Source organism: Eulemur rufifrons, chromosome 19, assembly GCF_041146395.1.
Source record: "Eulemur rufifrons isolate Redbay chromosome 19, OSU_ERuf_1, whole genome shotgun sequence".
NCBI classification, from domain to species: Eukaryota; Metazoa; Chordata; class Mammalia; order Primates; family Lemuridae; genus Eulemur; species Eulemur rufifrons.
Window position 1 is genome coordinate 45,484,546 of NC_091001.1, and position 12,288 is coordinate 45,496,833.

At 45.6% G+C, this 12,288-nt stretch overlaps 1 protein-coding gene across 1 annotated transcript in view; it reads left to right on the forward strand.

Moving 5' to 3' along the window:
• The window catches only part of MERTK (MER proto-oncogene, tyrosine kinase), a 104,416-nt gene extending 96,914 nt beyond the window's left edge, over positions 1–7,502 (forward strand). Inside the window, exons 18-19 of the mRNA XM_069494103.1 lie at positions 193–329; positions 6,335–7,502. Coding sequence (XP_069350204.1) covers positions 193–329; positions 6,335–6,845 — 648 coding nt within the window. The 3' untranslated portion in view covers positions 6,846–7,502. The remainder of the gene's footprint in view (positions 1–192; positions 330–6,334) is intronic.
• Positions 7,503–12,288: the final 4,786 nt, after the last annotated feature.

The following is a 12,288-nucleotide window of genomic DNA, read 5'->3' on the forward strand; positions in this document are numbered from 1 at the left end:
TTCATAAAATTGGGAACAGTGACACTCCAACCCACACTATTGCCATATTGGGAGAGCAGCGCGTCTCATACATAATTGCCGGCTTTGTGTACGATCATTGGGGCTTTAAGGAAATGACCTTTCCCAATGAAAAAATCCATTCAGCCTTTGTGGAAAGACTTGCATCCTAATTTGTTGTTGCCTTGTTCTCAGTGGGCATTTGGCGTGACCATGTGGGAAATCGCCACGCGGGGAATGACTCCCTATCCTGGGGTGCAGAACCATGAGATGTATGACTATCTTCTCCACGGCCACAGGCTGAAGCAGCCCGAGGACTGCCTGGATGAGCTGTGAGTGAGCTTCTCCATGTCCCTGGATTCTGCGCGGGGCAGCCACTTGGCTCTGCAGACACCTGGGGAAACGCACCTATGTGTTTGTGTGGGAGGGTGCTGTTAGCCAGGTGGGCATGTGCAGAGGGTGGCACCTGCTGACACTCCAGGCCAGGAACCACTGCTAGTGTGGGAGATGGCATGTGGCATTTCCAGTGAGCCCCCCAAGTGAGCTTGGCCTCGAAGGACGGGCACTGTGAAGTCAAGGTGATGGCACATGTCCTAAAATTCCTTCCATACCTCTAGGAAATACATCCACAGATAAACAGGTTTGCTTTATAATGCATGAGGTACTTGAATGACTCCCCACCCTCTTTCAGACCAGTTACCCTTCTCTTTCTATAATATGTAGCATTTCAAACACACCATTCACAGTAATATCCTTCATCAGGAAATTTAGAAATCTAAGCTGGTCACTTTGAGATCAGGCTGGTCATCAGAATTGATTGGGGCATGTTCTAACAATGTGATTCCTCGGCCCTGTTCCTGGAGGTAGTGATGCTTTTGGTACAAAGTGTGCCCAGAAATGTGTGTTTTAAAATGCTCCCTGGGAGTCCGTGTGCTCAGCCAGGAGTGAAAACCCCCAGCTAAACGCACGCAGGACCACAGTGTACATCCCTTCCCGACAGGCCCCTCTGTCCTCCAGGCAGCATGGGCCTTGGAGTCGGGCAGGCCAGGCTCTGCCTCCTAACCAGCCATGTATGTACGTTGTGGCCATGGCAGTTGACTTGCCCTCTCTGGGCCTCATGTTATCAGCCACAAAAAAAGTATCACCATACATCCCTCAGGGAGATACAGTGAGGGTTAAATAAAAAGTTCACGAAAGGCTCAGCCTGTAGGAGGCGCACGGAGTACATGCTCACGTAACGATGCCAATTATTAATGGCATCACTGTGAACTGATCTCCCCCAGGCACCTTGCTGACCTTTTTAAAATAATTTCTTATGGTGCTGAGTGGTGATTTGAACCTTCCTGATGGCGAGTCTCCTCTCACCGTTCACCATTGTGTGTAAGGGCCGTGGGCTCAGAGAGGGCATTCTCACCGCATTTCGGAAGAACATTTCAATGCGTGGGCCTGTGCTGGCTGTCATGGAGTGCCATGCCTGGGCGCCAGTGCGGGCGAGCACGGCAAGCAATCCCCCTACACCCACCCACCCCCCACACACGTGCCTACACATGCACACACATACATGCAAACACATGCACCCACTCTGGCCCTGCTGCCTCACATGGGAGAGCGAGCCTGGGTCCGTTTGCCCTCAGGCCTCCCAAGTCCCTTCAAAGCAAAACAGAAGGAAGCTGTTTTAATCGGAGCCTCGCCCTGTTTGGTGGTGGTGGTGGTGGTTATTGTGGCTGTAACTGTATAACATTACGAACACAAACAAACACTGTAAATCATTTTAAAACATCATGGAATGGTAATTAAATTAGTTCTAGGATTTCACGGTAGTTTTAAAAGGGCGATGTTAATGAAATGCTTGTTTCTGAAAATGAGGAAACATTTCAATCAAACAATATTGACTAGAAAGGGTTTTGTTGCAATTTCTTAGCTTTCCCTGTGCACCAAAAAAAGTTCATATTTGCAGTGACTATCTTGGGTCTTAGCAAGGTCGAAGCTGTGTCACATTGTGGTTTTAGAGCCAAAATGAGAGAATGCTGAGTCGGTTTTCTGGGAGACGGAGCAGCAGAGTCAGCACGCGCCATGTGGCTGGGGAAGTCGCGGGCAGACCCCCAGCCCCCACCTCCCATGGGCTCCCTGCACGGCCGGGCAGAGGCAGCTGTGGGCCCTGCTCTGGCCTCAAGGCCTTTGCCAGCCAGGCTGCCTTCCCCGTCTCCTCTCACATCTGGATGCCGGTGAACAGCAGCATCCCCTAAAGAGGCCTCTGTGTTCCCACTTCTGAGACGTTCCCTTTTAAAAATGAAATGAATCCTTCTGAGCTGCTTCTGTCTAAACATAGTTGAGATGAGTTAACTCCTGTGTTTGGTTGCCTCTCGGTTTTTGAAAAGTCAGCTCTGAAGTACGATGATGGTGAATCACAGAGCGCCCTTTGTGCCTGCCCTCCCCTCCTGCCCCTCTGAGGGTCACCTGTCCTCACAGCATCAGCCCCTGGGTGACCAGGCTGCGGGCCCCGCTCCTCACCACCCCAGAGGCCGCTCTCCGTGATGCCCCTGTCAGTGTCCCTGGGACATTTCCCCACGGCGCCCGTCACAGCCTCCCTGCTGCCCCAGGCTCCTAATACAGCCTTTGGGTGGCGACCAGAGTGACCTTTCTAGAATTATAGCCCCATCATGGAATGCTTCTGAAGCTGATCTTTCAGTGGTTTTTCATTGCCGGTGGGGTGAAACCCAAATTCCTCTGGATCTGACCCATGTCAGGCAGGTCTGCTCAGCAGTTACGAACCTGGTCTACAGGGCCAGACACCCCTGGATCTGGGCTGCAGCTTTACCCTCAACCTGGGGCCAAGCATTACCCTCTCAGGTAGCTCACCTATAAAACGGGTTTAATGGTACCTGTGTAATGGGTGGCTGTGCTGACTGAGCAAACTGATGTCTGCAAAGTGTTTAGCACGATGGCTCAAACAGTGAACATGAGGAAAGGTCGGGGGTTATTTTTAGCCAAGGAGGATGCGGTGGCGGATGAGAGCGGGGGCCCCATGTCAGATGGGCTGAGTACTGCCGTTGACTGTTGGTGTGACCTCAGGCAACCCCGCTCCTCTCCGGGCCTCCGCTGCCCTGTCCAGAGCAGGGCTGTTTCTTCCTTCATGGGGCAGCAGCGAGGAGTAAATGGTCGGGGCACACCGGTCTCCCCACAGCTGGCACTCACTGGTAACGTTCTCGCCGCGTCAGTGGCCTTAAAGCTGCTGCCATTCAGATTCAGGGGCTCCTCTCTGGGGCTCACCTGCCCCCGTCACAGCACCGCCCTCGTTCTTATTCCTGACCACCCCAACACTGACCTTGAGCTCTGGTTCACGTTGGCCTCCAGGGCCTGGCATGTTGGCGGGTGCAGAGCGGCCCTGCCTCTTTCCTGCTACTCGTGTGCCCCGAGGACCCAGCTCACACCTGCCTTCCTCCTCTTAAAAACCCTCCTCCACTCATTGACTGCCTCCTCCACTTCCACCTGAGGCATCCCAGGCCCAGAGAAGGAGCAGGGTCAGAGTCACGGGGGGCTTAGTGGCAGAGCGAGGGTAGACGCTGGCTAAGATGGTGGAGACACACGCACGGCTAGCGGGAGGCGGGCATCATTTCCCTGAGCAGACTGGCAGCGCTGTACTCAGCCATCCTCAGAGCTAGGAACAAAGGAGGTGCTTGAAAAACATGAGTAAAGTCACACATTTATAAATTTTGTAAATTTATATGATTGCATTTTTAAAAATTCTGGTAAAGTATACATAACATAAATGCACCATCTTAACCACTTTTGTGTAGTTCAGTCGTGTTAAGTACATTCACATTGTTGTATAACCATCACCACCATCTCCAGAACTCTTTCATCTTACAAAACTGAAACTCTCTCCCTATTAAACTGCTTGCCATTCTTCCCTATTCCCAGCTCTTGTTATCTTTTTTTTTTTTTTTTTTTTTTTTTTTTTTTGAGACAGAGTCTCACTCTGTTGCCCAGGCTAGAGTGAGTGCCATGGCGTCAGCCTAGCTCACAGCAACCTCAAACTCCTGAGCTCAAGCGATCCTCCTGTCTCAGCCTCCCGAGTAGCTGGGACTACAGGCATGCGCCACCATGCCCGGCTAATTTTTTCTATATATATTTTTAGCTGTCCATATAATTTCTTTCTATTTTTTTAGTAGAGGTGGGGTCTCGCTCTTGCTCAGGCTGGTCTCGAACTCCTGAGCTCAAACTATCCGCCCACCTCGGCCTCCCAGAGTGCTAGGATTACAGGCGTGAGCCACCGCGCCCGGCCTCTTGTTATCTTTTATAAAATCTCAACAGAAAAACAAAAATGACCATTTACCAAGGCAATTACCAAACTTATTTTTCTTTCCATCCATAAAATTTCAATCACTAAACATCACAGCCCTTCTATTAATATTATTTACCAGGTGCTTCTTGTTAATCCTCTTGGTCCACTACTGTGAAATTGCCCTTCTGTGGGAGTAGGTTAGACAGTACACTCGCTCACTATGCGTTAAAAGTCATATTTATATTTTTTATATTTCATAAAGTATTAACCATAAAAAAGAAGTTTCAAAGTGATATTGCTACTATTCTAGTTGAAAAACAAGATAGATTACTTAAACACTTTCTCCTAAGACATGGAATAAATGAAAGTAAATTAAGTAGCGCAGTCCCTTGAGGAAGTAACTGAAAAGATTATGTCGCCAAGGAAAGAATGTCTCAAAGCTCATCTCAGAGTGCAAACAGTCAAGGCTCTGTGGAAAACAGGGAGTCATGCAAATTGATTTGTGCCATGAAAGCCTCAAAGACAGAAACAAAAATTGTTTATCAAGTCTAAGTGACCATCTAATGAAGATGAGACAAGGGAACTAGAAAGAACTCCTAAGCCTGGGATGAGAATTAGGGTTGTGAGACAGGGAAAGTGTTTGTAAAGGCTGGAAAAGTAGACAAGTGAAAAGATATTATTATACGTCTACATGACTGAGATCCATATGTTGTTTGTGAAATACTACATTAGTAGAATTAGCCAAAGGATCTATAAGATAGGACTAAATGTAAACATGGGAATTGCATATTTCTGTTCCTAAAATACCAGTAATTTACTGCATGTGCCAGATGATTTAAATTTGGGGTGTTTTCCTATCCAGTAACATGAATATCAATTTCTCAAAACAGGAACAGATCAAAACAAAATGTTTGCCAGGCATGGTGGCACATGCCTGTAATTTCAGCTACTCAAGAGGCTGAGGTGGTAGGATTGCTTAGGCCCAGGAGTTTGAGATCAGCCTGGGCAAAATAGCAAGACCCTATCTTATAAAATATATATCTCTGAAAGCCAATTAATATGCCTGGTGCTAGAAGGTCAAGCCTAGCAATCATACATAGAAAATTTTTTTAAAAAAAGTGAAGCGATGGTATAACTTACTCTTCGTCTCAGCCTAGTGATTCTTGAGTGTCATCTCTCTGTTTTATTGTGTTCCTTTAAATGTCACTCCATCATGATTCTTAATTATATTGGACACTGGGAATGGAGAAACCATACAGAAGAGAGAATCGTCCCCTATAGAACACCACAGATGGGGTCACGAGGTGCACTTCGATGTAGAGTTGTCCAGTCTGAATCTGATTTCCCTATTGCCCACATGGCCATGGCACCTTCTGTAACATCCCTGAGCCCACTCTCGTCATCATTACAAAGTGACAGCAACAGGGCTGTTGAGAAGACTAGACGGAGTGATACTCACCACACAGCGCCCCTCACCCTTGCTCCTGCCCTCCTTCGCCCCAGCCCCAGGGCCCCAGTCTAATTCAGCTCTCCGGGTAACAACGCAGCTTGACAGCACAGGGCAAAGGTCAGCAAACCTTCTCTGTAAAGTGCCAAGTAGCAAATATTTCTGGCTTTGAAGCGCCTGCTCAACTCTGCCATTGTAGCAAAAGCAGTCACAGACAACGCGCAAACAAATAGGCAAAGCTCTGTTCCGGTAAAATTTACAAAGCAGACAGTGAGCCAGATATGGCCTGTGGGCCATAATTTGCCAATCACTGTATAAAGAAAAAGACGATAAATATTCCTTATTGGCAAAGTTAGATATAATTGCCACATAGGGTCTCTACTCCAGGAAACAGAATCACTTTCTTGTCAAATACTGATGGAACATTTACAAAAGTTGAATAAATATTAAGACACCTAGCAAGAAATCTCAATAATTTCCATAAAAAGTAGAACAAATGTTGATCAAAATATGATAAAAATTAAAGATTAGATGAAAAGGGGTGGATTGTACTAAGGGTTCCGTGTGCTGTGCCAGGAGATAATTCGCTTGTTTTGCACTTTCAGGTATGAGATAATGTACTCTTGCTGGAGAGCTGATCCCTTGGACCGACCTACGTTTTCAGTGTTGAGGCTGCAGCTAGAAAAGCTCTTGGAAAGTTTGCCTGATGTTCAGGACAAAACAGATATCATTTACATCAACACACCGTTGCTGGCGAGCTCTGAGGGCCTGGCCGAGGGCTCTGTGCTCCCTCCGCTGGACATGAACATTGACCCTGACTCTATAATCACCTCCTGCACTCCCAGCGCTGCCATCAGCGTGGTCACAGCAGAAGTTCATGAGAACAGACCTCACGAGGGAAGGTACATCCTGAATGGGGGCAGTGAGGAATGGGAAGATGTGGCTTCTGCCACCTCTGCTGCAGTCACAGGTGAAAAGAACGGTGTTTTCCCGGAGGACAGACTTGTAAGGAATGGGGTCCCCTGGTCCCTCTCTAGCACCCTGCCCTTGGGGAGCCCATTGTCAGATGAACTTTTGTTTGCCGACGACTCCTCAGAAGGCTCAGAAGTGATGTGAGGAGAGCTGGGAGGAGACCTTCCAAAATCAAGTCCATTCTTCTGCTTTAGGAGAATCCAGTTAGGCCTGATGTTTTTGGTATTTGTTTTCCTTACCAAGTAACCTCCACGGCCCCAAAGCACCAGATGAATGTTGTCGAGTAAGTCGTCATTAAAAATACATAATATATATTTATTTAAAGAGAAAAAACATATATGTATATGGTGGAAAGAGACAAGGATATTATATTTTAATAAAAGATGACTTATTTCACTGATCTTGCAGATCTTAAAATTTAAGCTTCAGCCGTTCTTTGATACTAACATTTGTACAGACAGAGTCAACGTTGTTTTCTAAGGTTCTTTTCCTTTTCATGACTGTTAAATGTAAAAATATTTGTGAAGTGAAATGCCATATTTGACTTGGCTCCCTGGTGTTCATGTATTTGATAAGAATGATTCATTTAATATTTAAAGTTTTAAAACTGATTAATTTTCTGATATGACTTCCTAATAAAATATGAATGAAGAAGGACGTGTTGAACTTATTTGAGGCTTCGAAAGACAGTGGTCACTGGCAGCATCAGGGCTTTTGCAAAGGAATTCTCTTAACACCTGGTCCTCCGTGCAATCGCTCTGACCATTCTTGGCATTATTTTTTAGAGATATAGAAAAACCATTCCAGGAGTCCACAGATGGGGACAGAAAATCTTGACCGAACAATACAAAGCAAGTAGGAATATTTTAAATAAACGGTAAAGGAGAGTGTGGCAGGTGAAGCCCTTCTCTGTCGGGACGTGTGACTCACGGGCGGTAAGCATGGGCAGGGGGCTCACCACACCTGCGTGCACGTCTGGGCTCTGCCACTTCATAGTAGCCATCGTTCATTGAGCACCCTTGTTATGTTTCAAGAACTTTATGTGAACTGTCCTATTTAACCTGTATGTCATTATATTAATACCGTGGGTGCCAGCGCCATCGTCATGTATGGGCAAGGAAGCTGAGGCTTTGAGAGATTGAATAACCTGCTTATGGCCCACATCTAGAGAGTGCAGCAGCCAGAATTTAGAACGTCTAATTCTGGCTGGCTCTAAGCATATGATTTAGGGGTCTACTCCAGAACCTCTCGGTGTTTTTATTTTATTTAATAAACATTTAACACTCACTATGCTCCAGGCATGGTAGCCATTTAATCCTCATAACAACTCTTCCAGGTAGGTACTACCATTTTCTCCACTTCACACATGGGCAAAGTGAGGCAGGAAGAGGCTAACTTACTCTGCTAGTAAGGGCAAGAGACTGATGTAGTCAGTTGAATTATTGATCCCTCAGCCCTTGGGGCAGCTGAACATTGGCATCCGCGAGCCTGTCAACTCCCCAACTGCTGAGCGGCTTCACCCAGGCCTCTTGCAGCCTTCGAGGATTAGCGTCTACACGGGATCCAGGAGTGTCTACATGGGATCCAGGAGTCCTGGTCACAGCTGCCAACCCAGGCACCCGATCTCCAGGATGAGCTGGCTCCTCTGTTACTATGAAATGTTTCATATGAAAAAAGTTCTGAGGGTTTGAAAAGAATCTGCATTGTTACATGAAATGCCAGCATTACATCTTATTAATGAAAGAAAAAAGGCTATAGATCCTACAAAGATAATTTATTTATACTGTTGAAAATTTTTGAATAGTCATTAAAAAATCAATAAAAAAATTATCACCTACTTGTGCAAAGTTTCTTGTGGATGCTGACTTTGAAGAATTTGAATAATTCATCGTTAAGGTCTTGGTCAGGAATTGACAGTGGCTAGTTCAAATGAAAAAAAAACCCAATATTTCTGGGTGTGGTGACTCATGCCTATAATCCCACCACTTTGAGAAACTGAGGCAGGAGGATCGCTTGAGGCCAGGAGTTTGAAACCAACCTGAGCAACATAGCAAGACCCTATCTCTACAAAAAATAAGAAAAATTAGCTGGGTGTGGTGGTACATGCCTGTAGTCTCAGCTACTCAGGAGACTGAGGTGGGTGGATTGCTTGAGTACAAGGTTGTACTTGGGAGTACAAGGTTGCTGTGAACTGTGATCATGCCACTGTACTCCATCCTGGGCAACAAAGAGAGACCCCATGTCAACAAAACAACAGCACCACCAATATAGGGAGGTATATTCATATTTGTGAGCTACATAAGCAACTATAAAAATTGAAAAAACTATTATTTGGAAGTTTCATATAAACTTAGCATTAAATATCTAAACTAATATACTTTGTATTTTATATTTCTAATTTTAATTATATAATGCAAAAAATTATATAACGAAATGTTCAAATGCCTCACAGCCCCCCAAATCCTGTCCATTGTACTCAGTATTTTCCATGTGGCCTGAGAGGGCTTGGGGAGTCTCGGCCAGTTCTGCCTTAGTGGAGTGTAGAGAACTGAGCAAGCTGTGGCTTCTGGCTTTTCTTGAGACATCAACAAACACAGCAGAGAAATTAATTTTATCCAGCACACAGGGATGCACCAGGGTGTTGGTTAAAGGTGATGTGATAGGAGTGAATGAAGCTGGGCTACCATTGCTCAGAACATTTAAATCTCCTCGCCGAGAACTTTGGAACTACAGTGTTCTTAGTAGCCACATTTGAATGTTTGGAAATTTGGAAAAAATCCAGTCATTGGCAAATTCTTGTACTGTCCTCTGGGCATAAACCAAAAATAGCCTTTTAAATTCCCTTTTGCATAAACTCAAAAAGTGGTCGCATAGGATGTGGGGACACAAGGTGGGTTAGGCAAAAAGTGGGAGAAAGGAAACAGCAAGAAACAAGTCGGGTCACTGTCTTCAGCCACGTTGGAACAAGGGATCAGGAGGTCAAAAGGACAAAGAAACAAGCAAGTGCCAGAAATACTCGTGACCTACAGGTTGAGACTAGCTCTGCCTTGTGACAGAGGTTTTTCCTTTCCTTTTTGTTTTTCTTCCTTTTTCTTGCTTTCCTTAATGAATGGAAAGGAGAACTGAGGAACAAGGCAAGTCTTTCGAAAAACCCAAAGCCCTCTGCCTCAAAAGCCAGGCCACGTGGCCAGAGGCAGGGCCTGGACGGGAGCTAGTCCTTCCAGATCTCCTTGGGCAATCTTGGGCAGGTCACTTGACTGCAGCCCCAGTTCCTCAAGTGTGCAGTAAAGACGCCAACACCTTCTGCAACAGCTTGTGTAAGAAGGGGAGGAGGCAAGGTCTTTAAAAGAACTGCATCCTAACTAGAGGCTGTTCCCAATCTGAGGCATCCTTCCTTATGCAGTGCAAACCCACCAACATTTGTCATGTTAGAAATATTTTCTCTGATTATTTCATCAATTCCCTCCAAAATAACACAATCTCACTCGAAAATAAAATCGAAAGAGAGAGAGAGGCCAGGTGTTGTGGCTCACACCTATAATCCTAGCACTCTGGGAGGCCAAGGCAGGAGGATCCCTTGAGCTCAGGAGTTTGAGACCAGCCTGAGCAAGAGCAAGAACCCATCTCTACTAAAAATAGAAAAAATCAACTGGGTGTGGTGGCACGTGCCTGTAGTCCCAGCTACTCAGGAGGCTGAGACAGGAGGACCACCTGAGCCCTGGAGTTTGAGGTTGCTGTGAGCTATGATGACACCATAGCACTCCAGCCAGGGCAACAGAGCAAGACTCTGTCTAAAAAAAAAAAAAAAAAAAAAAAGGAGAGAGCTAGTGATGCACGCGGTCGGGGAAGTTTGGAGTGAAGGAAGATGGCCCTCGTCCCTCACCTCAAATAGCCACCGGGCTCGGAAGTGGGCAACACCCTTCTGCTATCGACGGCATCCTGGGTTTAATTACTGATTATTTGAGCCTCAGTGATTAAACCATGGATGCCTTCGATAGAAGAACCCTATATGGGTTATGGCAGCTGTCCCCAACCTTTTTTGGCACCAGGGACTGGTTTCACGGGAGATAATTTTTCCACAGATGGTGGCGGGGGGGGTGGGGGGGGGCGCCCTGGATGGTCTTGGGATGATTTAAGCACGTTACATTTATTGTGCACTTTTTTCCTATCATTATTACATTGTAATATATAATGAAATAATTATACAGCTCACCGTAACCCAGAATCAGTGGGAGCCCTGAGCATGTTTTTCTGTAACTAGATGGTCCCATCTGGGGGTGATGGGAGACAGTGACAGTAAATACAGATGAAGCTTCACTCGCAGCTCTCCACTCACCTCCTGCTGTCCTGCCCGGTTCCTAACAGGCCATGGACTGGTACCGGTCTGCAGCCGGGGTGGGGGGTGGGGGGTTACGGACCTCTGGGTTATGGCAGCAGTCCTGGCTTTATCAAGGGGATGTGGGGACATAAGGTGGGTCAGAGCGCCATCCGGGGAGGATTCCCTCTCTGCCTCCAAGTCCAGCAGACCAAGCAGAGGTTCCCCAGCCGGGAAATGTGCCAACCCACAGTCTCTTATCTTGCACATCAGACTGATTCTGGCCAGACCAGCCCTGATTTATGCAAGTCAAGACCCTTGTAACTTCTCCCAGTCAATGGCGAAAGCAAGTTGAAACTTCTGCTGAGTTCATGGGAAAGTAACTGACCCAGTAACAAATCAGCTAAAACAGCAACTTAACTTCTCTGAAGACGTTTAGTTACTCTGGGTGACAAATGGGAAAATGGGAAGTTTTGTTTTCCTTAATGAATGTTGCAGTAGTGCGCAATGTTCCTATATTTAGATTTTGTTTTCTTTTAAAGCTCTAAGTAAGAACAGCAGCAAAACTCCTATTTAACTTAGACATGTCTCATTACTTAATTTATTGGTATTTAAGTATAATGATTATTGCTAGGAATTAACCCATAGACCACTACTTTAGAATAGTTTCATGTACAATATTTTATTAAAATGGGAGTCCATGTACAGGTATTTGAAAGAGAAACTTGAGAATTATATATATTAACCCTTAAGGACAGACAATTTTTAATTAATGGATGTATTGAGACTGCACAATTCTAAATTCTAATGAAGAAAGTGTTTTTGACCAGCAGTCATTTGAGGTCACACATAATCCACTCATCCATTCTTAAATATTCACTGAGAGGAAAACTCTGTTCTGGGCATTGAGATCTTGCAAAGAAGGGCAATCTAGGACTTGCTGTCTTGAATAGCAGCCCAGAGGAGGGAACAGATGGCTTTACAGGAATCATTTTCTTTTAAGGAATATTCCTCAGAATGTTCTGACTTGTACTTTATTTGAAGTCCGTTAATACCACAGTGAGGCAGATCAGGAAAGCCTGCAGATGCTGTTTAGATTCTATAAGAAACCTCAGAACTAGACATGGAATGCCTTCTTGGGAGTGAACAACAAATCCCTGCCCCAAATGACTTAAAATTAAAGGGCCATCAGGTGGGGTTTGAAAACCAAAATTCTGTTATACCACACACAGTCTGAGCAGTTCAAGGAAATGTAGGCTGTTGCTTTAACTC